Source organism: Vipera berus (assembly GCF_964194415.1).
Source record: "Vipera berus genome assembly, chromosome: 1".
Taxonomy (NCBI): Eukaryota; Metazoa; Chordata; class Lepidosauria; order Squamata; family Viperidae; genus Vipera; species Vipera berus.
The window spans coordinates 239,402,105-239,430,049 of NC_138202.1; the positions used below are offsets into that span (position 1 = coordinate 239,402,105).

At 38.7% G+C, this 27,945-nt stretch overlaps 2 protein-coding genes across 2 annotated transcripts in view; one reads left to right on the top strand and one right to left on the bottom strand.

The window, feature by feature from the left end:
• LCA5 (lebercilin LCA5) overlaps window positions 1-6,828 on the bottom strand; it is a 51,441-nt gene extending 44,613 nt beyond the window's left edge. Inside the window, exon 1 of the mRNA XM_081342420.1 lies at window positions 6,535-6,828. The gene's annotated coding sequence lies outside the window, so the exon portion shown is untranslated. The remainder of the gene's footprint in view (window positions 1-6,534) is intronic.
• On the top strand, window positions 354-27,945 carry SH3BGRL2 (SH3 domain binding glutamate rich protein like 2). The gene is made up of 4 exons (XM_081342504.1): window positions 354-597; window positions 11,525-11,710; window positions 23,142-23,222; window positions 25,436-27,945. Exons 1-4 carry the CDS (start codon window positions 553-555, stop codon window positions 25,448-25,450), a joined length of 327 nt encoding a protein of 108 aa, XP_081198630.1. The 5' UTR covers window positions 354-552; the 3' UTR covers window positions 25,451-27,945.

Below are 27,945 nucleotides of genomic sequence, written 5' to 3' on the forward strand. Positions count from 1 at the left end.
TCATCTTTCCACAAACATCTGTTAAGGAGGTCAGTGAAATAAACAGCTGAATACTTGTGATTCTTCATCCTACTGTTCTCAGTTCAGCTGATATATTCTTTGTTCCCCTGGTTTTTCATTGAAATGACTTTGCTATTTTTTCCGATAACAAAATACACTGTCTCAAAAAAAAGCGAGGGGGGGGGAGGAAGGAGAGAATTCCTCAGTTGGAGTCGGACAGCTTCGTTTTATGCCAGGGCCCGTAAAACTACATTTCCCAGACACCTCTGCACCCTGCACCCCTCCCTGTCCCTCCCCTCCTCCTCCTCTTATCTTCGGATTCCTGCCGCATCTCGGAGTCACTCGCAGCCCTGCTTATCTGCGGCGCGCCCTGCGATCGCAGGCTCGTAGGGCGGAAGGGCTTAGGAGTGAGGCAGGCTAGGCGCTGGCTAGGCAGACTGAGTCTCTAGGCGAAGCGGCGCGACTCGGAGGCGCGGCAGGCTCGCAGCTTCTAGACTTTGGCCGAGGGAGCTGCCGCGGAAGCGCATGTAGGGAGGGAGGAAAGAAGGGAAGATGGTCGTTCGGGTTTTCGTCGCCTCTTCCTCCTGTTCCGTGGCGGTGAGTGGAAAAGGCAGGCAGGGAGGCTGGGGGAGCGCGAAAGTCCCAACGATTTAGGCGAGGGAGCCGCTTGACTTCGTCGCCTTTGCCTCTTGGTTGTTTTTCTTTCCACCCAGTGGTGCCCTTGGTCCGGACTACAACTCCCATCACGCCTAGCCCCGCACGGCCCATGGCTGGAGATGGTAGGAGTTGTCCATCGCCCTGGGGACGCGAGGTTAGGGAAGGCTGTGCCTTCGACAGACAAACCCCCCCTCCCCCAGGGAGCATGTCCTTCGGGAGAAGGGCGGTATACAAATATAAATAATAATAATAATAATAATGTGCGCGCGGAGGCCGTCGAAAATCGCCACCCGACAGAAAGCCAAATGCGCGAAATCTTTCAGTAGAGAAGCGGCGGAGCCGAGAGAGAGAGAGAGAGAGAGATTTCCGCCGAGGACAACAAAGTCCATAACTCTGGAAAAGCGGTGTAGTCGCTTGTTCGTCGCTAATAGCAGCCTTTTTCCCCCAGACAGAGAGAGCCGAGCGGCGCTATCGCAGCCTGTCCGCTGCAGAACCGTTGGGTTTGCAAAGGCGGGAAAATGCAGGTTGTAATTTGCCAATAAATGTTGTTTACCGGTCGCTGGCCCATTTCCTTTAATTTTGTGATCTGAAAGGGTGAAAGAAAATAAATGCATCAAAAAGTATTACCGTCCTTGTTACCCTTTCCGACAAATGGGAGTGACACCACCCCCACCCCCGTTACTTGATGTTATACTGTAATCTGTTGAAGGAAGGTGGGAGGATTTACAGTAAAATTATTAGAAAGCATATACTAACTAAACCAACACCCACAGCTCTTCAAAAATAAACATTTTAGCTTTGCGGCATGCGCTGTCTAAATAATGCAGCTTGCTCTATAAAATGTGCTTAAAATTTCAGCTGCATGTAGTTGGATCCACTATTTTTTAAACTGTTCTTTGAGTGGTCCCCACTAATATTATCTTTTTTTCCTCAGTACTCCTGCCTCTCTCTCAAAATACTTTCAGTCTTTAGGTATTTCCCTTTTGCACACACACAGTGATATTTTGGCACTGTAAGGATTGTCACCCAAAGAATGTAGGATGTCTCTATATATGATGTGAACAAAGTGAACTCTTTAACCCTTTGAAGTTTACTGTCTTTTGTACCGTAATAGCATGGATCACCATCTCTGTCCTTCCTTCCTGCAGGTGTTGTGCAGTTTGAAAATTAATGGGCACCAAGTTGTAGACATATTGTAGAGCTAGTTTATAATCCCTAAAATCCCTGTTGTAACTAATTTTGCTATCTCTAGAGACCTCTGAGGTATATATTCTTGTCAAGGTAAATATGGATCTGCATGGCCTTTTTATGAGAGTCATTGAAGCAGATATTCTACATTCATAATTGCTTATGCTTCATTATTGGTGATACTGAACTTTGCCTTCTATAAAACACACTTATGCTGCCTCTATGGACTCTGCAGTTTCTGATAAATCTTGAGCTGTGTGATATTTGTGTAATAAAGGCTGAAGTATAGTGTGGTTTGTTACAAAGTAGGTATCATGCTAGGTAGCTTTATGCTAACAGCTAATAGTAAGTAATTACTCATTTCAGGAGTCTGCTGAGTAACTATTAGAACTTTTTAGAACCTGTATAATGAGTAGTCACTGAACATTCACAATAAAAACTCTCCTCCTGTCAGTCTATTCTTAGCAAGTAGTTTATAGTAATGCATCATCAAAATGTTTAATCTGTGTCACATATTTAAAAACAATGACTAAAATAACCAAGAAACTGAAGATGCTGTCCCTGCATTAAATAAAAACCTGAGATCATCTACTAAGTCTCACTAAGCTTAGTAGAGCTTATATTTGAGCAGGGCATATATCAAATTGCACTATTTATCTTTGGCCCTGTGCCTGTTTGCCTTGTGCAAATCAGGAAATCCTTCCTTCTCTTAAGGTTTATTACTCATTTCCTGGGTGCCATATCTGTTCTGTTGAATGCATAAACTACTAAAATAAGCAAATTGCTTTCTTGCTCAAAGCAAAGGGACTATGGATGTCTAGCAAACTGGTATATAAGTAAACTTAATGCTAGAGTGTTTTTTCTAGTTAGTACACTGTGAAAAGTGTGGTCCTAAGCACTTTCACCACCCCTGTTCTTTCTCAATAATCAGTAGGTCTGAGAAGTGCTACTGGCAAGTCTGCAGCAGTAATAGTGCAACATCCACATTGCAGATCACTGCTTAGCATCAGACTACACCATTCTGCTCTTCCCTTTAGCTAGAGCACAAATGATTGAGTACTTTGCAGACAAAGTATTCCATCAATAGAAGCATCTCTCACAAGATAATGAAGAGTAGGTTTCAATTTTCTGCCTTTTATTTACTATTTCTTAGTAGTCTTGTCATGTGCCAGTTGCAAAAAACCTTAATTTCTTGCTTTCAGTTTCCTTTGCCACAGGGCCTTTCAATCTGGTAAGCAGAAGGGGGAAGGCTATTATTCATAAGTTGACATCTGAGCTAATGCCATCTACCTCTGCTATTCCTCCCTGCCCACTTTCCAGGAAAAGTTAGATTCATACAGTGTACGGTTTGCTTAATTTTAACTTGGAATCATGCTGTATGAATCTAGCTATTGTGGTTTGCACCATGTATAAATAATTTTGCGTTATTTGTATTATTGAGAAGACCATAGCCAATGCAGTGGACCAAACCAGCAATTATATGAAGAACATGCCATACTTGTACATACCCATACAATAGTTTTACACTCAACCCTCTACAGTCTGAACAAATTGTGCTTTGCGTGCACCACTGGTCCTGTACAAGGAGCACATAGTAAATATGTAAATCTAAGCAAGAACTTTCCTTTTGTTAATACATCAGTAATAGCTATTACTGCAACATGTAATAAAATATAGTAATAAAAATATATCCAAGAAGAACCAAATACAGAAGATTAGATTATTTTAAATTTGCTAACTAATAAATAGGTTTTCATCTGGAACAAAAAGAGGGTGAAGCTGGCCTCAACTACTATGGAGACCGTCTTCCATAAAGGTGATGTCATATCACCTTAGTTGTTATTAAATAAAGACATTTTGAGTAGGACCTCTTTGGAACTTAAAGTATAAGCTATGCAGGAATGGTTTCATATATTTGGCACCCAAACTGTGCCAGGGTTTTAAAGTTAAGTACTAGAGTTTAGAATTGAGCAGGCAGTAGTGCTTGCTTAAATTACAGTGCCAATTTCAGCTATTTATTAAACCTTCCTTTGATTCAGATAGCAAAGAGAGAGGTGATATAGCATGCAAGTAGAAGACACCTCATACCCTTGATGGCAATGCATTGCTATTAAAAAGTAAAAATGTGTAGGGTCCCAAAGTATAAATGCTATGGAATACAACCAATGTCTCTCTTCTACACTACTTATCCACATATAGTGATAACCTTGGTGCTCAACTGCTTTGAAACTCAGCAAATTTGGTACTCAATACATTTTGATGCAAAAATGTTGTCCTGGTTCTCATCCTTTCTTTGATACTCAATACACAAGCTAGAACCTGTCAGTATTGGCTGCCTTGTGACTCATTACATTACTCCTTATAGGGAAAAAATGTTTGATACTCATTGTTTTTGGTACTCATCCTGCCTCCTTGAACCAATTAACGATGACTACCGAGATATCACTGTATATTCCTCAAGACAGAAGTGAAACTATTCTCGGAATTAACCTGATAAAATATTGTGATCATTTGTATAAAAAATAAGCTATAACTCCCTTCCTACATCCTCAAAGGACATTGGAAGTTCACTTAACAGTTAATTGAGAGTTCACTTAACAGAGAGGCTTCATTTCTCTTAGCTTCCACTTCTTTATTATTACTCCAGTACACTGTTGTTATGGGTAGTATATAGATAAATGAAAACGTCAAGGCTTGTGGAATCTCCTTTGCATTTTGTTACAGAGATGAGATGCTACATTTACTCAGTAAAAACAAGGGGAAAGTTTAAATTAATTTGAAAGCCAAGCCCTTTATATATTTTCCATATCTGATAAAATGGACTCTAATGTGTGAATGTTTCTACCATTTTTAAAATTTGTAATATGCTATAAAATATGTATTTTCCTACTGTGGATTAAAATGGTTTGCCCTTCTGAGATTCTTTTACATTTGGAAATACTCTCTACATTATTCAGGGACCTTTCTTCCACATAACTATCGAGGATTACAGCACAGTCATTTTTAATAAATTGTAGAAGTTACCAGTAACTTCAGTTTGTACCAGAAATTCAGTACTTTTCGGAATAATAGATTCTGATAATGCTAGCAAAATGCAGGACTTTAATTTCAAGTTGCCATTGCTTCTTTTATTGAATGTAGAGCACTCTTCAGAATGAACTATCTGTAGGATGAGACATCTTTGTATAAAATTAAACCAACCTATGCCCCATCACATGACCACAGAGACGTCCTCGGACAAGCGCTGGCTCTTCGGCTTTGAAACGGAGATAAGCATTGGCCCCTAGAGTTGGAAACGAGTAGCACGCATGTGCAGGGGAACCTTTACCTTTACCTATGCCCCATTGTTTTAAAGACATTTCCTTACCTGAACAGAAAAATGGAATAACCAATGTTGGGCAAAAAATCAGTGAGAGAAGTGACTTCCAACTTCCTGCTAGCTTCCCCATTGACTTTCTTAGTGGGAATCTGGCATGGAGCGTGAGAAATCTTTCCACCCCCTTTACCTTCCCTTTCCCCTCCCCAGCAGTCTGCTGCTGGCTGAGGGAGAACGTGAGGGATTGCAAGGCTTGCTGATAAACTGTCACAGGAATGTTGAAAATGAAGATCACATGGCCACAGCAGCAGCCAGCAGCCCCGAGACAGCCACAACTTCCCCAAATTTAATCTCTCAGAAGTCATGGGCCCCAGATTTTGGAGATATTTTGTAAACACATTTGAAGTACCTTGGTTCAAAAATTGTCCTATGATGCACCATTTCACCCAATTAAAGATCATGTCAAGTGTTTTAGTAGCATATAGATCATCAGGGTCTTCAAACCTGGCCCTTTTATGACTTGTGGACTTCAACTCCCAGAATTCCTCAGCCAGCGTGTCTGGCTGAGGAATTCTGGGAGTTGAAGTCCACAAGTCATAAAAGGGCCGAGTTTGAAGACCCCTGAATAGATATACATTCTGTGTTAGAAGTCCTTTCTGCTTTATATTGGTCTCTAATCACTAAGGTTTTTCTATCTCCATATGTACATGATTTCATTACATACTGGCATTCATTGGGAAGATAGGGATAGACAGTATCATTTGTACCATCAGAATATATGTCATGTCAGATGTATGTCTAGAAGAGAAATATTTTTAAGGACCCTTAGAAAACATATCTAATACTCCTACCTCTTATTTTCCCCCAAACAACAACCCTGTGAGGTGGGTTGGGCTGAGAGAGAATGTCTCTCAGTTACTCACCTAGCTGGCTTTTATACCTAACGGAGTCATAGAATTCAGTCTCTTGATTCCTAGCCCAGCATCTTAACTAATACCAAACTGGCTCTCAGTTTGTGGAAATACGATACACAAATTTGATCAGATTGTGTGGTTTATAAAAAATATTCAGTATAGAAAATTATATATTTTGAATACTTTTCCTGGTTTCTGATCACACAGTATAAATATGCTGTTCCCCAAAAGCATTCTTAATCCCTTTCTTAGAATTCACATATTTTAGAATTCACATATTTCTTAGAATTCACATATGCTTTGCTTAATCAAAGAATATTTCAAAATTCTAAGCCAGAGCTCAGACGCCTCTGTTGAGCAACAGCTGACATGTTTTTGGTCTTATTTTCCTAATCCCTGACTGGCTGACTTACGTTCTGAGTCATTTTAAATTGCTTAATAATATTGATGTTTGCTTACCCAATTCTTGTCATCCATCTGCTGATGGTGTTTCCAGATTTAGATCTTGGGGGGGAGGGGAAAAAAAGGGATCAGCCTGCAGAAATTCTGTTCTGTGCCTTCCACCAGTTGCTGAGCTAATTGTTCTTTTTAAACAAGAATGCAAGATGCCAACAGAAAATAGTCATTTTCAGCGGCTCCATAAATTTTACTACTGTATGCTCTGCATGCAGCCCATTAATCTATAAATAGAGCATGCAGTTAAATGCATATTTTTAAAGCAGAAGCACACACCACCTTTCAATCTTACCTATCAGAAATCTTGAACTGAGGCTTTTATGGTGGTATTTTTTCACCACAAAGAATATAGAAATAAAATTTGTGGAAACAGACTAGATATATTTGCAAGTCTCAAGTGCTTGGCTGCCTTATTCAGCTTAATTTCTAGATTCATAGAATACTGTACCTCAAAATGTGATTTCTTTAGTTCCAGGTTTACACATTTTGACAATTTTATAATCTGATTTGTAAACAATGATTTACGATTGTACATTGCATATAAACTCAGCCATTGTGGCCTATGGAAAAATTGATTAAAATAAACTATGCTGGCATAGTGCTATATCTGGACTCAGAATATAAACTACAGTATTTTGTCTGGATACTGCCTTCTTAACTTTTGTGTCTTCAGTTCCCTTAGCCTTCTATTAAGCATCTTCAGAATTGTTTATCAGTTAGGCCACACCTTGTCACCAACAAAGTGTTCCTAAGCTGTCTATAAAGTGCTAGCATTTAGAACATTTTGGTGAAATAGGCTGTACAGTGATTTCTGAACTGCTTTATAGGGTGATAAGTGCACCATAACCTGGTTTTGACAGAATAATGCCCATTTTTTTTCTTTTTAGTTCTTTTGCATCCCACTTTTCTCAGTTACTCGGTGCCTTTAATCTACAGAGGCCTGCAAATTCTTTGAAAGAATAATTTAGAACAGGGGTCTTCAAATGTGGCCCTTTTATGACTTGTGGACTTCAGCTCCCAGAATTCCTCAGCCAGTGTGCCTGGCTGAAGAATTCTGAGAGCTGAAGTCCACAAGTCATAAAAGGGCCAAGTTTGAAGACCCCTGATTTAGAACATTAGAGGGTGCCCTTCTTTTTAAGCACTTAAAGCAGCTGCCCCTGCTTTCAGCCTACGTGGTTGTTCAGAGGTTGCTTCTCATGGTCTCTGCCTCCGGGTGCAGCTATGGCTATTTTGCTTTGTATTGGAATGCAGTGAAACAAAGTGCCTGTGAATATATGTGCATGTGGAGATAGTCAGGATTAAACGAACAGCTGGGCCAAAAGAACAATCAATCAATCAATCAATCAGAATAAAGCTGGAAGGGACTTTGGAGGTCTTCTAGTCCAATCCCCTGCTCAAACAGGAGACCCTATACTATTTTAGACAGGTGGCCAGGGTTTTTTTTCTCACAGAACGCTCAGAACGGAGTTCCGGCACCTTTTTTGGATGGAACCTTGTAGGGTAGGCAAGGCGGGTTGTATGACATGTGTGAGTTCCGGCACCTTTTTCTTTTACAAAAAACGCACTGCAGGTGGCTGTCCAGTCTTTTCTTAAAACCCTCCAGTGATTAAGCACTTACAACAACTGAAGGCAAACTGTTCCACTTGTTAATTGTTCTCACTGAAAAGATAATGATGATTTGATTGGTTCAAAATGATGTGCTTCGTATGCACTTTCATCTTTTCTAAAGCATCTGTTTTGAAGGATTATACAGCCCTATTAGTGGGGGAATCTTATGCAGGATTCCGCCTCCCATTATTCTGAGAATTTTGGAATATGTGTAATATAAAATCTCCTTTTTTCACTAGTTAGTACAATGAAATGAAAACTAGACAACAAAAAGTTTTCTTGGATGTGCAAATTTTCTGGATTGCACGAAGTTAATGGAGTAGAATTGCACATTTAATCATGGAAAAATGCCACTTGTTAAGCTACAGTATGTTGTTTTGAAAAAGTAAAATAATAACAGAACAATTTGAAATAAGCAAACAACACATTCTGGATACAGTCTGATAAAATATAAAATACTGGGAGTTGAGAAAGGCATTTTCTTCTTTGAGACAGTTGAGCTGTATCTTTGAGACAGTTGAGCTGTTGCATTACAAACTAATTTTTACCAATAACTAGTTGCTAGTAATGAAAGAATAATGTATTTCTTTACATAAATAAGGAGTCTTGTGTTTATTTTGTTTCTCTTTGTTTACTTAGAAATTAATAAAATGTGCTACTTTAGCATATCTACTTTAATTGGCATGAGAAGCTCTTTGGATTGAAGGTGTACCCTATATACTACTCACAGATAAGTCAGACTTAATCATTTGGGGTTATTTTGGAACCTAAAATTCCCATCCATGAGTCTGTACAATATATTTTTAATTTTTATGGATCTCTTAATCACCACTTTGTATCTTACTAGGAACTTCACTAGGAAGGAACAGTCAATGAAATGTGGCCTTCCAGATGTTATGAGACTTTAGCATTCATTGCTCCTAACCATTAGCCTTGTTGACTGGAACTGATGTAGTTTGCTTCAGCAACATTGTTCCTGTGGGTCATCTGAAGGCATATTCTTCATGCCTTTTGGTCAAGACAAGGGCAAGGAGGTTAAAGTAATACGAAGAGTTAAAATAGCCATAGAAGGTCCTCCTTCCTCTTCCCAAAAAAGCAGGAAGTGTGTGTAGAAACTGATGAGTTTGGACCATCTAGTACTGAGATATGTCCTCCACACATAGAGCTCTTTGATGGGATCCCTGTTTCAAAGGTAACAATTTTTCTGAATTATGGGTGTCAGCTGCATACACTGTACTTCAGTTAGTAAATCAGTCACATCAGTTGCTATTTTAAAAGCAAAAACTGTAGAGCGTATTGCAGTACATCTTCCCAACTAGCCCGTTAGTACCTTTGAACATCTGCCTTGGGGAATCAGCAACTTTCTTGAGATGTTCGTATTGAAGTAGTTGCTATAGCAAAGTGCTACTAAACCCCTCCCCCCTTTTGGCGGTCTTTAGTAAAGATTTCGTAATAGGTATTGTTTTGATAGTCCACTGTATATTCCATTGAGTAAATTATGTGTTGGAGAAATGGCTTCAGTGCCTGTTATTTTATTATGTTATATGTTATAATGGTAAGTTTTTCCTGAATCTAAGTTTTATTTTTAAAAAAATATACTATGTGGAAACTTTAAAAGGGCCATACTACCTCTGAATTCTTATCAATACAGCCCCCTCCTATCTGAAGAATGTGATTTTCCAGAATGTTGGTCTGGAATGCTAATATAGCGGAATTAGAAGAATTTCTAAAATTTTAAAATAGGTATGTGTGGTTTAGGGTCTACATCAGTATCCTTTTGTGGTTCCCAGAGTGAACTGGGTCAATTATTTGGCCCTTTTTTATGACTAGGAATTTGAACAGGGATTGAGAAGTAAAAAAATGTCCCTTAAAGTTACAATTGTTAAGGCATCTCATTTCGCCTCCTAAAATCCCTGACACTTCACAAAAAGGTGTAGAACTGTGTGCAAATGAACATCTAATTGTTAAAATGTGTAAGCTTTTATTGAAATTTGAAATTACAAAGAGGAACAAATGAAAGAATGTATGATAAAGTGGGCTAAAAGTTCTGGTTGTAATACACAGATGGAACAATGGGAAAATGTGTAGCTGAAAGGACTGAAATTTACATTATGTTATTAAGTTAAGATTTATTATTTATTATAATTTATTATTTAAGATTTATTATTTATTATTTACATTATGTTATTAAGTTAAGATTTTTTTTTTATTATTATTATTATTATTATTATTATTATTATTATTATTATTATTATTATTATTATTATTATTAATGTCAGGGAAATCTACAAATGCTAGACACAATGCAGTCCTGACAGCCTAGATTGCTAGTTCATTCTGTTTGATGCTTATGCACCTGTCCTTGGTGCACCACGGGGGGGGCAAATTAGCTTTATACCAATTAGCTAGTGGTGCATGGATTGCTGGCTCTTCCAGGCTCCTCCACCTCATGTTACGTTGCCTCACGTCTGGCCAGGTCCAGTGCCAGCTTCCACTCTCTCCAAACATAGCAAAGGGTTTTTTTCCCCACCCACGTATCTACTCATCTATATTCCCTGCTTTCGAACTTCTGGGTGAGCAGGAGCTAGGGATTGAACGATGGGAACTCACTCTCATGGACCTGGGCTCGAAGTCAGCAGTTCCCGTGTCATTAAGCTTCTGCGCCACCATATCCCCTATAAAAGTGGCTGCCAATCTTTTGGGCACCAGGGACTGGTGCCATGGAGAAAGGTTTTTCCACGAACCAGAGGGAGCGTGGTTTTTATATAGTGCCGGCATCCCACGGATGGGGCTTTGCTTGTTTGTGCGGCCCAATTGCTGGGCATGCTGCGGACCAGTGCTGGCCCAAAGATTGGGGGTTGGGGATCCCTGCCCTAGAAAGTTGAGAGTTTTTATATAGTGTCTAGAAAATTTGTCTAGAATGTATAAAGACACTTGATACAATTTACATTGGAAATGTGAACAAGAGGAATGGATATTTCATCAAGTTTTGTGGACATATGACAAAGCTAAAAAAATTTGGATTAACATACACTGATTCAGAGGATTTTAAATATCCTCTGAATAGACCAGAGGGTTTTCTTTCTGAACATATGGGCAGTTGTAAAAAACTTTGTATCTGTACATGATAACTTCAGTGAGGTAATTATATGCACAAAGATATAAAAAAAATTAGTACTATGCTCGAGAGATGAAGATGATGGAACTTGCTCAGATGAGTAAATTGACTTTTTCTGATCAAGAAAAGACAATATCGATATTATTGCTGACTGAGAACCCCTTATAGTTTTTTTGGATACTATAGAAACTTTGCCATGATTGACCTCACAGTTGGCTGGGCAACAAGTGATTACCTCTTAGTTTTGCCTTTCTTTTTTTTTTTTAGATAAAGAAGAGGCAACAAGACATTGTGCAATTTCTAGAAGCCAACAAGATAGACTTTGAAGAAGTGGATATCACCATGTCAGAGGAGCAAAGGCGGTGGATGTATAAAAATATTCCTCAAGACAAACTGCCTGCACAAGGCAACCCACTGCCTCCCCAGATCTTCAGCAATGATGAGTACTGTGGAGTAAGTAACTTTCAAAAGTTTGTGGTTTGTCCATTTTGTTACAGAAGAAAAACGAGGAATGCGTGGACAATAACTCCAGATAGCATGAATATGGACGGCATCGTGATAATTAGTTGCCCTCCCATGTGCTGTACAGGAGTTTTCAGATTATGCCAAGGAATGATGGGATAAAGAAATATCTAGTGATTGATTTTCCATCTCTGATGTATTTCTAGCCTTAGATGAAATTTTAAAAGCCCTTGCCTGGTGGAAACCAACAGGAAAGAGAAGAATGGCTGTTTCTTTAAAGCAGACATCTCAAAGAAATTTTGATTGTATCCAAACATATACATTTCCAGCTATACATATACATTATAGAGCCTTGGTGGAGCAGTGGGCTAATGCCTACTTAAGTAACACCAGCTGCCTGCAATTAGTGCAGGTTCGCATCCCACCAGGCTCAAGGTTGACTCAGCCTTCCATCCTTCCGAGGTAGGAAAAATGAGGACCCAGATTGTTGGGGGCAATTAAGCTGACTTTGTAATAATGCCGCTTGGGGTGTGTGAAAAAGCCCTAATAAGCAGGCATATACATAGAATGAAGGCTACTGCTAAGCTTGTAAGCCGCCCTGAGTCTTCGGAGAAGGGCGGGATATAAATGGAATTAAAATAAAATAAAATAAAATATCCAAATATATACATTCCTAGCTCACATGATATGTCAAACATCTACTCTCCATAAAATAAAACACAGGGCAATTCCCCTGTCTTTATCAGATTCATTATGAAGAGTAATGCATTCACCAGTAGGTCAGTATATAATTTTTGTTGGGTCAGGTTTCATCTTATTAGATAATGTTTTGTTTGATTTTACTCTTTGTTCCCCTGTGTTCTAACTCTTCATAAATTAGAACAGTCATTTGGATATTGGTTGGTTGCCACTCCGATTGACTATGCGTGAGCCAGAAACGATGTCTGTCTCTTTCTTCCGGTAAAGATGGGAGAAAGATTGCTGGTTCTATCTATGCTGGTCAGTGACCATAATAAAGATTTTATTTGAGATTTCGGCTTTCTCCTAATTATTAAAGTAAAAGCTGCAAGCATCTCTGTAGTCCATGAAACTAGAAGCACAAAAACGGGATCATGGCAGAATTACGTAAGCAGAGGAGGTCGGACCATTTTCTTCTGTTAGGGCCTAATTTTCTGTTGAACTTTTGGGAGGCCATAGACCAGGAGAGTCAAACTTGCAACGTCATGTGACGTGTTGCAACGTATTTCAACTTTTTTCCCATTGCTAGTAATGGGGTGGGCGCGGGTTCGCCATGATACATCCAGCCCACTGGCTGGCAGTTTGACACCCCTGCCATAGACTAAAGGTAAATGAAGCTGAAATTAGAAGAGGAGGAATCATATGAGGATGGGGTTCTCGGTTGCTTTCTTGGCCAATTAACTTTTTCTCTCTTTTTTTTTTGCACATTCCTCCCCCCCCCCCACTTCTCTTTCCAACTCTTTTCGGTTACACGCCGGGACCTGAAGACCTGGCTCTTTGAGCTTTCCGGCCCAGGCTGAGAGTTTTTAATTGGGGGTTTTATATTTTTCAGGGATCAAATTTAATTATTTTAAATTGTTTTTAACTTTTGTATTGTATTGACGTTTTTAAATACCTTGTAAACTGCCCTGAGTCCTACGGGAAAAGGGTGGTATATAAATGCAATAAACTTAAACTTAAACTTAATAGAGTGCCAGGGAGGAAAATGATTACTCTTGCCAGAGGAATGAATATGTTGTTGCAGAGTTTTTGAAATTAGATTAAGAATTTGTGAGATATGATTAAGAAACCTACGTAGTCTAAGATCACCAGATATACAAGTTAAGGCTGTCTTTCTTGCCCTCCCGTCCCTTTTTACCTCCTGGTTGGATCTAGTACGGTAAGTTGTTTTGAAGAGATTGCTTTTGCCCAGTGTATCGCCTAAATTAAATAGCAGAATTTAGTGGTTTAGATTATTCACTTCTTTGGTTGGGAATAAACACATTGCAAACAGTAATGTCTTTTGCAGATAAGAAAAATATGTTCCTTCACTTTTATGTTGAATTCCTAACATTATTTTTCCAAAGATACAGTCCTGAAGTGCCATTGCTCTTGCATGGGCTCACCCATAACCCATTTGCAAGTTGATGAGTCATTGCAGTAATTAGCACTTAAAAGCCCTTGTGTATCCTGATTAATATTTCTAGCAATTGAGCCATATTGTTTATATTGGAATAAAGAAATGCTTTTTCCACTTCAGACTGAAAGAAGGCTGAATTGTAATGTGAAGGAGTTACTCAAATAATAGAAAAAAGCTCCATTTGTATGTTATGTAGGCATTTCATATTTACGGGCATGGTTCTTAGATCTCTCAGATAAGTTTAAGGATTTTAAAGGTTAAAGGGTCTATCATAAACAGTAAAAAAACTACTATAAATTATCCATTAATAGAATACCTACTTAGCACTGAAAAAAATCATAAAAAGCACAACATAATGAAATAGTGTTAATGTGTAACTGTGTGTATTCATGTGTGTGTAGGAGTTGTGCTTTTGTGACTAATGTGAGTGCAACAATTGCCAACATCTCACTGGATTATTAACCAAACAGTACTGTTGATTCAGTGAATCTATGTTGTGAGTATTGATGTGGATATTCAGACATGGTTGGAGGTGGAATAAAAAAAAATGAAATTTGGACTGAGCCAACATCTGGATATATCTGCCAGTAGCTATGTTCTCTGCATAACAATCCTGTTTGCATAACAATTCTGCTGGCATATCTGAATTCATAATAAGCTGTTTAATCCATTTACAGTTGCTTGGCTATTCTGTGATAAAAATCTGAGCTTTCAAAATTGAAGACTAAAAATGACAGGTTCAGTTTTGTGATAAATAAGTCATGAGAAATATAAAAGTATTTTTGGTCTTTCTGAACAGAAACCAAGTGCTACACTTTCCAAATAAAGCAATCCTTTAGCAACAGTGCTTTATAAACCATGAAACGTAGTTTGAAAAATCTCCCAATCGCTTTCTGTAAAAATGATAAATATTTGTCTGTTAACATTTCTTTTTCTTTATGACCTCAAGTGTTCTGGAGAAAATGAAACAACTATCTTTGGAGATTTTCTAGTGTTTGAGCAAAAATCGTGAGGATGCTACTTTCTCTGATAAATATATAACAATCAGCAGCTGGCTATGATGCAATATTAACCCATGTGTGAATGTTGACAAAACTATTTTTTTTACTAACATAGGTTTTTGAGCTCTTGCTTAATTTTTAGTGCCATAAAGATGAAATATTTATTTTTAAAGAAAGATATATTCTTTATATTTATCCTCTTTATATTCCTGGAACTATTTCTTTAAATGGACAATAATTGGTCTGGTTTTCTAATTGGTCATGTTTTTAGGATTAATACAAGAACCCCACATCCTCAGATTTGATTCAGGGCCTCACAGATTATGAGGGCTCTCAATATTAACTGGTAACAATAATTTGATAAGATAGCCAATAAAATTCATAAATAAATAAATAATAATGCTGTAGAAAATACATTACTTCTGTAGCGTATTGACCCTGGAGGATGTAGATTGTAGAGGCATCAGAAAACCAAGTTATTTATTTACAAATGGTTGTCTTTCAGGAAGGGGGGGGAGGAGCATGGGCATGTAAATGCTTGTCAAGATTTGCTTTGGTGGGAGTAGTTTACTTTGGTGTGTTTGTTACAGCTGCACACATTGTTCAATGGAAAATTCCTGATCCTACATAGGAGGCGGATTGCCAACTGATAAATAGGCTGCAGGTGGTGTTTTACAATTATAACAATGCACAATGCCCGCCCTTGTTCAGAATAAGATGGGGTTAGCAGAAAGAACTCCCAGAGGTAGAAGCCGCAGATAGTTAGTGGGATGTACATAAGAACAGCCAAAGATAATTTGCAGGCAGATTAAACAACAACTGCCCATTCTTTCACTTGTTCTGAAACAATAGTCATCTTTGTTTGCCTTAGGAGGAAGGTTGTTTGTAGTAATAGAGCTCCGATTAACCACTTAGGCAATAGCTTAAGGGTAAAATCATTTCTTTCTCTTACAGTTGTCCGTTTAGATAATTGATTTAAAAACCAAAGTGATGCAGTAAATGTGAGCTCCTTGCTGCCATCTAGTGGTCAGGTGGATTAGTGTCCCCCATTGGTTTCCCTGTTTTTTGCTATTTGCGTCTTGATTCTCCTTTTCATGTGCCTACTTCTTTGCTCCTTAAGAGCTGCCTTGAATTTTGTATTACAAGTAGCAGACAATGTTCTGAGGCAATGGTTCTTAACCTGAGGTAATTTGACCATATCCTGGGGATAATGGAGTGATTTTTAAATGGTTTGTTTGTGAGCTGAGGATCCAGTTTAAAACTGATGCTACTGCTGCTACTGAGACACTTGTGTAAAAGACTCTGGGTTTTGTAGGGATAGAGATATGGATTTAACAACATTATTTAAGAGAGAAAAAGGGTTAACTGGGTCAAAGAGTTTAAGGCCCACTGCTCTGATGGCTGCGTACTTTCTGAAGCCATCTCCTGAAGGTCTGCAGAGTCCTCCAACACCCAATTATGCCACTGGAATACGTCTAATTAACTGAAAAGCATTGGGATGTCTGTTAAGAGAGGAAAGTCTATTGCAGTGATTCATGTTTAACTGTTTTTGATTAGAGGATTTTTAATTTTTCTGTTCATTTTTCTCACCTGGCCCTGCCCTTGTTTATGTATTCAAGCAGCTGCATTTTTACCATTCCTCTCTCAATAATAATGTGTGTAATCCTCTACCAGTGAAAGAGAGCCCATTCTTTGCGTAGAAACGCAGACAATAAATGGCAGAAATAGATATGGAAAAGTTAGTACAGCAGGTGCTTATCATATATACATGAGGATTTTTTTAAAAAAAAAGTTCAAAGTGTACTTAAATAAATTCCTGCAAGGTTAAACTTAAAATAAGCCTTCTGTGGAGGGAAAGTATTACTAGCTGATTTGCATAAAAGCCTGCTTAACTGCATGAGTTGCTGCAGAATAAAATATTTTAGCCCAAGATATTTTACAGAACAGCAGTGAAGACCACACCTTTTAATTTCTTTACATTTCCAACAAGGAAGCTCCTCTTCAGAGCATAAAGGCTGTTGGTGATAGAGTAAAGCAGCAAATAGATTGAAAACCATGCAAGTGTGCTTCTACATCTACAACATTCTACACCACTATTTTTGTATCTGTGTGAAATGGTCAATATTTGCAAGCAGTGCTGAGAGGAATCCTTTTTTTTTTTTAACTCAGGCCTTAATTGTCCTATGCACATTAATTATCTGAGAAGCAGGGTGCTTGACTCTGATGATTTGCCAAATTATCTTTCTTACCATTTCCTGTTTTCTATAAATGGAACAGATCGTTTGATTCTGTGCACTGGCTAGCACCTATAAAGGTAATTGCTATAGGCAAGTGAATTCAAGTAGGTTAATTGTAGTATGCAGGGACTGTGGGGAAAGGTATACTGGAGTAGATTCTAGCCTGTCTTGCTAGATTCCAGCAGCTCCCTGGTCAGGAGCCAACAAAGTACACCTGGCTGAGGCAGCAGATTTTTTTTCTCTCCTTAAGTAAGGAGCTGCCATCAATTTTGATATGGAACAGAAGTTCATTCACTGGGGCAGGGATGGGTCGGCCAACTAGCCACATGCAGTTTCTTTGCCTCCCAGAGGCCTCCCATTTTATCCTCACCTTGACAAGTCCCCAAAAGAAAAAGAAAAAAAGGACCACATTGTACATTATGATTTAATTTATTTATAAAGTCATTCTATTTTATATTTGTATCTCTACTGAAGAAAGTTGGAAGTTATTCTTTTTTTGAGGGTCTTTATTGACTGCACCCCCAATTTTGCTTTTTCCTTCCCCCCCCCTTTTCTCCCAGTTCTTTCGTTTTTTTCTTTGTGTTTTTATACCTTTTCTGTATTTTTCATTGGACCATTTCTATTTTTTAAACCATTAGTCAGTGTGTAATCTAAGGACTGTGTGTATGTCTTAAAATATTTTATTTGGCATTTTAGCTGATGATAGAATTAAAAGAATCCTGATTTTTTTTAAAAAAATTCTTGGGTGCCTAAGCATAAAAACTGACTTTGTATACTCCTATGAGTTTCCTCTGTTCGTCTCTCATCTATAAATCTCTTCCTTTTGTATTATCCTCTACATTACATCTCTTTTTATGTACAATAGCACATATTTTATATGGTGCTATTTTTGGTGCTACTTTTTGTTAGAGTGCTTAAAAGAAATAGGACCAATCACTTCAAAGAGGCTTCAGTATTCATGCTTGTAGAGTGACATGGTAAATGTGGAATGCGGATTATTGCAGAAGTAAAATGTGAGAGTGGGAGCTTATTCATAATACAAAAACTGCAAAAGAAACATAAGGCCTGCAAAAGGCACTAGGCCCTATAATATGGCTTTGTTTATAACGGTTAAGCCATCAAATGATTTTTCTTGTGTTTAGTTTAATGTAATGTGAGAACTAGATTACCGTCGTTATTCAGCCTCTAGATGTGTATGCTCAAAATATGGCCTTGAACAAGATTGATTTCAGTTTTGGGGGATTTTTTATATGAGAGGTTCAGGAATGAATTATAATGTGGGAAGCTGAATGAATTATAATTAATGTTAAATAAGTTTTGTGATGTCACAAACAGCCTGGATCTGAAAATTAATATAACAGAAATCAAGATGGTTCTGTTTGATAGGGAAGATGAAATGATTGCAAATTATGCATAAATGATAAAAAAATAGAACAAGTTGACAAAGAAATTTTAAGATATGTAAGCCATAATAGGAACACGGTGTACAGGATGTGGTCTGATGCAAGGAGTGAAAGTTAAAAGCAAAAATTGTTGCGTACCAGGGTGTACTCCTGCCTACTTTATTACATGGAAGTAAGAGTTGTATATTAGATGAATTACATAAAGCAAGCTGAGTGCAATGGGAATGGACCACTTAAGAGACACTTTTGGTAAAATAAAAAAGGTCAAAAATAAATGGCTGATGAATGAATAAAAATTGATACACAGTATGACATCTACAGTCACACCTTGGTACTCATCGTTAATGGATTCTGAGAGGCGCGAGTACCAAACAGATTTTTCCCATAAGGAATAATGTAGTGAGTCACCAGGCAGCCAACACTGTTAAATACTGTTAACTACTTTTCTCACTCTTTGTCAGCATATGGTACAACATTCTGGCCCTGAAAGAGAATAATGCATATGGACCTCTTGTTTGTTTGTGTGTGTGAGAGAGAGAGAGGGAGAGGGAGGGAAGGAGGGAGAGAAAGATCACTATCAAATAATGCTGAATTATAATCCAACTCTTTTTTCTAGCAGAAATTCAGTGCAAGTTTTTCCTGTTAGAATGGAGTGATAAGAGAAGTTAATCTGCTTCATTTCAGGATATTAATTATTTTTTAAAAAGTACAAGAAGCTTTTCAAACAACAACAACATACACAGTGTTAAATAGCGGGTTCTTTGGCGCAGGAATGAAAATGAGGAACTGAGTACAGGGTAACTCATAGTTTATTTCATGCAGAAACTGTACTGGGGAAATGGCTGCAACTAGCCACAATATATAGTCTAGCCCCTAGGCGGCAGCCAATAGGTTTGAATCAACCATTGCCGCCTGGAGATAGCCAATTGCAGCACAGGAGACTAGTAGTCTGGGTTGCTGGAGAGCCGTTAGCTCCTTAAGAGCCCACTACATAACACCCCTCCCCTCTTAGAACAGATCGTAATAACATCAATTAGTCTCAACAATTATCAAGACTCATTATCCAAACACACTAAAGTAAAAGTGATAATAATAATAAAAAAATAAAAAACAATGTAGGTTACAATGTTATTAAACAACGTCTGAATGAATAGGCTTCAAAGATGGCACTTTTAGGCAGTTACATCATAGCACTAGTTTCTGTAGTATAGTGGCAAATAGGAATTATAACAATATATAGCTCTTTATTTTACAATGTAATCTGCAAGATATGAAGGAGGCTTGTGTGCCCTAGAGGAACGTCTCGGAGTTCCCATCACTTTGTGGTCTACCAGCTTACCCAGTGGGCTGGGTAGACTTGTGCCCCTTTGTGCTCCTGAGTCAAGGGGATTCGATGCACTCTGGCTGACCTCTCCAGGTTGGCCCACCCCAGAGTCAGACTGTTCGGCAGAGTAGGCACAGCGGTTGCTGAAGTTCAGTTGGCTTGCTCCTTCAGGGGATCCATGTTGCATTCCAGGGCTCTCCAGTTCTCCCTACAGTTCCACCTCAGTTAAGAAGGAAAAGTCCTGATAGTCCATGTGAGGACTGGCTTGGCCGCAAGCTTGAGGACCTTGGGAGGGACTTATGACACAGTCCTCACTTAGTGGCCGTTCTGGAAACCTTTTCCTGAGCTGATCAATGTGTCGTCTGACAACTCGCCCTCCCTCCAACCCCACTTCATAAGATAGGGGTCCGGATGCCTTGGTAATGTGACCAGGAACCCACAGATTCCCATGACCATAGTTCCTGGCCCAAACCCAATCACCCATGAGCAGCCCCCTTGGGGGTTTTGGTCGAGAGGCTTCTGCTGCCACTCTATCTGGATGCAACCTGTCCAGTTTAGTGATCAAACGCCTCCCCCAACATAGTTCTGCAGGACTTTTGCCTGTAGCAGTGCAGGGCGTAGAATGCTGGCAGAGTAAAAAATCTGCCATTCTGTGATGCCAGTCACCTGTGACAATGTGCTTGAGTGATTCCTTTGTTGTCCTCACCTCAGCTTGACCATTAGAAGATGGATGAAAAGGCGCAGACGTTGCATGTCTGATGAGATTAGCTCAGCAGCAGTGAATTGGGCCCCATTGTCTGAAACTAAGACATCTGGCAACCCATGTGTGGAAAAGAGTTTTCTCAGCACCTGGATGGTCCTAGCAGTAGTCATGTTAGGAACTGGAATTACTTCCAGCCATTTGGAGTGGCTATCCACTACTATAAGGAAGAGCTGTCCCTGAAAGGGCCCAGTGTAGTCTATGTGAATCCTAGACCAGGGAGTGTGCGTTTCCTCCCACCTGTGAACTGGAGCCTGTGGGATTTCAGGCCTAGATTGCTGGCATGTATAACAACCATGGACTTGAGCCTCAATGTCCTTATCAAGGCCAGGCCACCAGAGGTAGCTTCTAGCTAAAGCTTTCATTCTGACAATGCCTGGATGGCCTTCATGTAATGATTGTAAAACCCTGTCTCTTAGGGAAGAGGGAATTATGACTCTGTTTCCCCATAAAATGCATCCTTTATGGGCAGATAACTCATGCCTCCTTACAAAATAGCTCTGAAATTCTGAGCCTGGACTTTTATCCAACCAGCCTGTGTATATCCATGACAACACTCTACTAAGTATTTTATCTGTGGCAGTTTCAGCAGCAATGTCCCCTGCATGGTGGGGAAATTCAGGTATGTCCTGTATGGACAATATTCTAGCAGCAGGAGCCGGATCTGGATCCATTAGTGGCAGTGGTAGTGGGCTATATAAATGGATGAAATTTACATATGCTAACCAATAAACTGGATTTTATAAACCATGATAGATGGGAGTTACATCGCATACTTAGCTAAGAACAATTAGCTATCAATGACTGAGTGAAAAATGTAAAGCGATAACTGATTGGACACAATATATGCAAAATACTGGCTTTGCATCTGGTTCTCTAAAGGTATGAAGAGGAATTTTTTCTGTTGTATGCCAATATGAAATAAAACAAGGGTCATATAAATTTGAGTATTATGTCAAGGAACGTTTTTTTCTTCCACTTGATGTGGCATAATAGTAGAAGTACCGTAAATCATTTTTTTTAAAAAAAGTAGCTATATCCTGCTATGGGTAAAATAAAATTGCAGAAATACATTTCATCCTTACCCCACTTAAAATAGATCTTTTTTTGTTTGTCCATGTGTAATCTCAAATGTGAGATCCTCAGCATAGTGGGTGGGCTACAAATGTGTTTAATAAATAGGTAATAAACAGATATGTAAGATTTTAAAATTGACGGTGATTTCAGGGCAATGAAAAGATATATCAGATTCCTTTTAAAATAAATTTAAAATAAATAAAAAGGATAGCACGGGCTTTGGTGAACCTGCTTTGGGTGTTTCAGCTTTCATGTTAAAAACCTGTTTTAAGATTTTGCTTTTTGTTTTGTTATTTCAAATCAGGAGATCCCATCCTGTCCTCGGCTAAATGGGAGTAAATGATCCAGGTCACTCAGCAGAGCTTCAGAGTAGGGCTGGTTTGTCATATTTGGCCTGAAGAGTTAGACATTACAACCAGAAATCATGAACACTGCTTTCTTTCCCACGTCAAACTTGAAACCAGAAGAAGTTGTAGAACTTGTTTCAAAGGCGATGTTTCACTCAAACACCATGACTTCAGGGCTGTCTCTGTCTCTGAAGTCATGGTGTTTGAGTGAAATGGCAAAGCAGGGAATAAATGAGCAATGAATATATATATAATTACCTTGTTATAAGTGGGTTTGAGTGGTTAATTATTTACACTTCTATATCCAGTCTGACAGTGGAATAGAGGAGCACATTAAGCAGCCATTTATAGTCCTTTGATCTGTACTGATCTGTGGGGGAGTGGTACTAGGAAAGAAAGTAAATATTTAATTCATTGTTTATCCTGTGTTTTCATAGCATAGGCACAGCAGTACATTTTCTTGTGACGAATGCTGCAACTTCTTCTATTGTATTTCTACCAGATACTTTGGATGAACAAAATAGAATTATCTTTAACTCTAAATGTAGTTTATTAAATATGTTATAGTTGCGCACTTTGTTGGATTACAGGTGGTTTGCAAAATCCAGAAAACAATAAAAACAAACATATATATAAATATAGCAGGGGCTCTGAAAATACATAAACACATGAACCCCAGATCTGGGAACAAAGCCAATTCTTAAGGGCCTTCTAGAACCTCGGAAAAATGGGTGCCATTTGCATCTCCAGGAGGACATTATTAGTTATTTGTTTATATATCTTAACTGCTTGATCGCACTGCAATTTTGACTATACACCCCACTTTCATGATGTACTGGACTAACTCTTATCATCCATGGCTAAGTGTCTCTCAACCTTGGCAACTTGAAGACGTGGACTTCAACCCCCAGAATTTTGTAATCAGTATGGCTAGCTGGGGGAATTCTGGGAGCTGAAATCCACATATCTTAAAGTTGCCAGGGTAAAAGAAACACTGATTTAATTTACGCTGGCAAAGGATTGTGGCAAATAATCAAATACATCTGGAGAGAGAGACCCCAAAAAACATATATTTATGTGTTGAAGGATGAACATTGTAAAAGTATACTTTTTAAAAATCTTTTCTTTATCTTTAGGATTACGACTCATTTTTTGAATCCAAGGAAAGCAATACTGTCTTTGCATTTCTTCGCTTGAAGTCTAATTTGGCCTCACAGGTGAATACTTTATAAACTAAAGTTTAACGTGTTGGTATTTGGTGTTTCAATGTATTTTACCTTTCTTGTGTAATCAGAGTGAAATAGGGAAGCAGCATAAGCAATTTTAGGCACCTGAACCTGAAACAGGAACCTCTGTAGTTGTATATGGCTGTCATGAATGAAGAAGTGAAGACAATTAAAAGGTTGCTATATCTGGGCTGCAAAAATCTAGACAGCCACTAGATGGGAGCAAAGCATTAAAGGTTTTCTGTACCTTTTTGATACCATATATTGGGTATCCACACACAATAGCCCTATTTATGTCTGACTAATTCAGCTGATTTTCATTTGGCTTTTTCAGGAGAGTTAATTCTAATAGATTCTCAAATAAATTTGGCCCTTTGTCACATGGAAAAGATATATTTCTTGTTGGTATTTGTTATGACCTTATTGATCTCAGTGGGAAAATAGTGTAACTTTTCCCTGGCTAGATCTTTCTAGGTCAGTCATGGCGAACCTTTTAGAGACCATGTGCCCAAACTGCAACCCAAAACCCACTTATGTATTGTCGGGTGTTGGGTGGGCGTGGCCCATTGGGTGGGTGTGGCCCATTGGGTGGGCGTGGCTGCAGTGGTAACGGCAGACTGGGTGGGACTAAAAAGTTTAATCAATCAGTTTCAACTTTGCAAGATCTTTTTTTTTCCCCACGAGAAGTTGAAATTGATTGATTGAACCTTCTTTTTTTTTTTTGCACACGGCAGCAGAGGCCTAAAGCGAAAAGGTTTTATAAAACCCAGCTGAAGGCCTAGGACTGGGGCAATGGCGCACGTGCCCACAGAGAGGGCTCTGTGTGCCACCTGTGGCACTCGTGCCATAGGTTTGCCACCATGGTTCTAGGTAAATGATCTGGAATCCCCATAAGAAGAAAAACAACTTATTCTGAATCCGAGAGGAATAGTTTTGTTCGCTGTCCTTGAAATTTTGAGAGAGACTTACTTATTTTACATCTATATTTTTATGAAGAGAAATGCTAAATGGCTACATGGTCCCTTATTTATCTGACATTTTCTCTATGTTACTCTGCTGAATATTCAGCATGTATTTATTAGAAACAAGACTACTTGTGTGGTAAGACCCGTTTTAAAGATTATTTTCTTAAGGGAACATTGCAACAATGCTGGCTTTTAAAGAAGAACTTTGTGATTAATTGGTTTGGAGGGTGTGTGCTTATAATAATATGTGAGAAAGATCTTGAGAGACAGAGTAAAGAAATTCTGCCTAGGGAACAGTCAAATAAGGAGTCATAGACCACAGGTGTACAGTGGGTGGAGAAAGAGGCCCAGAATACCACTTTAGCTTCTCAAGCTGTAGAGGAGACAGCAGGAGACACATACTTTCAGAGTTGGAAGATTTTGTTAATGTAGCTTTATAATAAAATAGAATAGGTCATCTTGTTGTATTTCCTGTTTGGTTTACCTGAGAAACCGTGCTTTATTAAATAAAACAAAAACAGAACAGGCTAAAATATGAGCTGCGCTTGATTTGTTGGCAGCTGTTTGTTATGTGGTATTTTTAATTTTCAATATTTTTAAATTTAGTTATATGGTTTTGCTAAACCATTGCCATAATTATGCTTTTTTAATTGTTTATTTTGACCCCAAAGATGCCTTTTCACAAGGCAACTGGACTTTTTTGTTTTTGTAATAGTGGCGAATATCTGTAGCTCGGGTGTAGGATGGGGGTGAAGGTTCGTTCTCCGAGCTTGTGGGTTGGTTTCCGAACGTTTCGTTACCAGGACTAGGTAACATCTTCAGAGGCGTTTAAAGGAGTTGAAACAGTTCCAAGAAGGCTCCACAGCCATTTGCACTACTCAGGTGACCCTGATGACACAGATAAACCACCAGGAGGCCTCAATGACTCTAAAACAATGCAGATGACCACCTGTCTGCAAGGCGTATAAATCCTTCTATTCTCCATCATCTAGTCAGAGCTGAAGAAGCTTCTTGGATGAGAAGCGAAATGTCTTCAAAGAAAAACAAGAAAGTCCAGTTGCGTTGTGAAAAAGCATCTTTGGGACAACCATGACCTGGATGACTGAGAATCTCCATAGAAATGTTTATTTTGATGTTTTTATTGTTTCACTAACTTATATTGTACACATTAAATTATTTTTATAAGCTTCAACTGTTTAACAGTTTTATTAATTTATATACAATTTTTTTTTAAAAAAGGAATCAGAACCTTAGGAAAACTGCTTGAAGAATAAAAAAACACATTGTCTGGCCGAATGAATTCCTCGATGTTCAGCACGCTACACCTTCCCTCATGGATCACTGTGATACCAGCCAATATGCACCATTGGTATTTTGCTTGCTGCTGAAGAGGTGTGAAATAAGACATCAGATACAAAAATGGGGTGATTTGTGGTGTTGGGTGCTCTTCTATCTTTGCAAATATATATGTAGTTAAGCCTGTGGATCATTGTTCTGATATGCACTATTATTCCATTTAAATGATGACCTAAGGTTCTCAAGAATGGCAAATGGCAGCAGAATCAGATCACCCATTATATAGTATCAGAGATTCAAGTGTTTACACTTTGCTGCGTTGAGAATTAATGCAGGGATGACATTATTCTAACTGTGTTTACAAACACCTTGACCTTGCAAAGTTCTCATTTTCCAAAATACCAAAAAAACCCAATAATTCTCCTTGCAAACATCTCATTGTTGTACTATATGTGCTAATGTGTTTATTGTCATAAATGGTCCTAATATATATTCCTGGGAGAAGCAAGGGCATCAATATATGGTTGGGATTCAGCAGTATAGTGTATAAGCCTTTCTACATAAATGCCTAACTCGAGCAAGGATGTTTTTGCTTTGATGGCCATTCAAGAATGATTTCTTTGTGTGTCCCAAGAGAAACTAAGTTCTGGTATTCAAGAACAGTCCCAAATCAACTGATCCAACAAAACTAGCAAAGAAGAAGTATCAACCATCTGTGTCATTCTGAACAATATTGCCAAATTTTATATTTCCATACGATAGACTGCCTTCTGCCTTCAATTTCAAGCATTCATAACAGTTAAGGCTGTCAATTGTAGAGTCAAGTTCAAAACATGGAGTGCTCCATACATGGTGAGCAACATCTGAACAAGATGAAAACCATGTTCAATCACTTTAATGGGGAAAAGGGAAGGGATTCTTCAAGAAAGGAACATTTTCTGCCTATGAAATGTGGTATTTCATATGATTGGGTTGGGTGAAGACAATACGGTATCTTCCACTTATAAGGCACATAAGAACAGATAGCCCAGTAGTACACATCTCTAAATGGGTGGGACTAAGGAAACTAGGACATTCCTATTCAATTAAATTTAGCCCCTGACAAGTGCACACATCTTACTTAGATTCTCAGACTCTTATAAAAACATCACACCTCTTCATCAGTATAGCTAGTTTGGAAATCAGCTGCCTTCATGACAAAGGCACTCTGGAGTTTTTGTCTGCTTGCTTTGGTTTAAAATTGGGCAGCTTCTGTTTGGACATTGCTACCATTCCTCCAAGGATTTATTTATAATTCTTTAAAAATGACAGCTGACTGCACCAAAACTGTTTGGAAATGGAAGTATGCAGAATAAGAAAAGGAAAGGGAAATTGTGAGAGCAGAGGGGTCCTGATGGCGTGGCAGAAAGCAGTTTCCTTTGTCTTGACAAACATGTATGTCTTGCGATTGGTCACACCACAGTAGCATCCACTGTGTGACTAGACAAGCTCCATCATCACAGACACTTTGTAGTAAGAGCACCCGGGACATGTTTCGTTTTTTAAAATCCAAATGTTTCCCATCTCAGTCTTGCATTCTGGAACAACCTGTAATCTATGGGACTAAATGACTTGATGAAGTATGTTAACTTTATTGTATACATAGAGTTTCCCACCTGTTAAAGTGTTTTGTCTTATCTTTCATCAAGATGTCCTCTCTATGAGCCTCTTGATTAGGGCAATAAATTCAGGTATTCTGTTTAAGTAGATCTGGGGTACAAATATCTGGATGACCAATAAACCAGGGGTCCCCAACCCCTGGGCTATGGACCAGTACTGGTCCATGGCTTGTTAGGAACTGGGCTGCACAACTGCAGGTGAGTAGTAGGCGAGTGAGTGAAACCAAAACAATACCCCCGTCCGGGTCCATGGAAAAGTTGTCTTCCATGAAACTGGTCCCTGGTGCCAAAAAGGTTGGGGAGTGCTGCAATAGATGTTAGGAAAAGGCAGCAGCCACCAAAATCTGGCCCTTAGCTGCCATGTAGTGATTTTTCAGCCCAGATCAGTTAGCTGCATCCAGACGAAAGCTTATACTTAATAGTGAAAACAGGTGAGCATGTTACTCACTCAAAGCTCAGGGACGTTTCTGAAGTATTTGTTATGAACAGGCATTCCAAGGGAGTGGGCAACTTTTAAGAAACCACTGTGTTATCCATTCTACTGTATACATGCAAACCCTTGTCATACTTAAAAGTAGGATGAGATTTTAGCTAATTTTAACTATAAGATGATGTAAATTTCAATTTTATTTTGCTTTGGATTTTTTTGGAAGAGGGAGATTATGGTTAGAATGTAATTGCAAAAAGTGTCCTGTTTTCATGTCTAAATCAGATCACTTAAGCTCACTAGCGTATGCTATTCTGTATGTAATTAAATGTTTGGCTTTTTTAAATTAAAAATTGGTCGATCTTTCA

Bases quoted from the DNA above. Each gene is read 5' to 3' on its own strand.
- SH3BGRL2 (XM_081342504.1), top strand. From the start codon at position 553: ATGGTCGTTCGGGTTTTCGTCGCCTCTTCCTCCTGTTCCGTGGCG. The intron at 598-11,524 runs GTGAGTGGAAAA...TTTTTTTTTTAG, and splicing joins CTTCCTCCTGTTCCGTGGCG to ATAAAGAAGAGGCAACAAGA. The intron at 11,711-23,141 runs GTAAGTAACTTT...CTTTATCTTTAG, and splicing joins GCAATGATGAGTACTGTGGA to GATTACGACTCATTTTTTGA.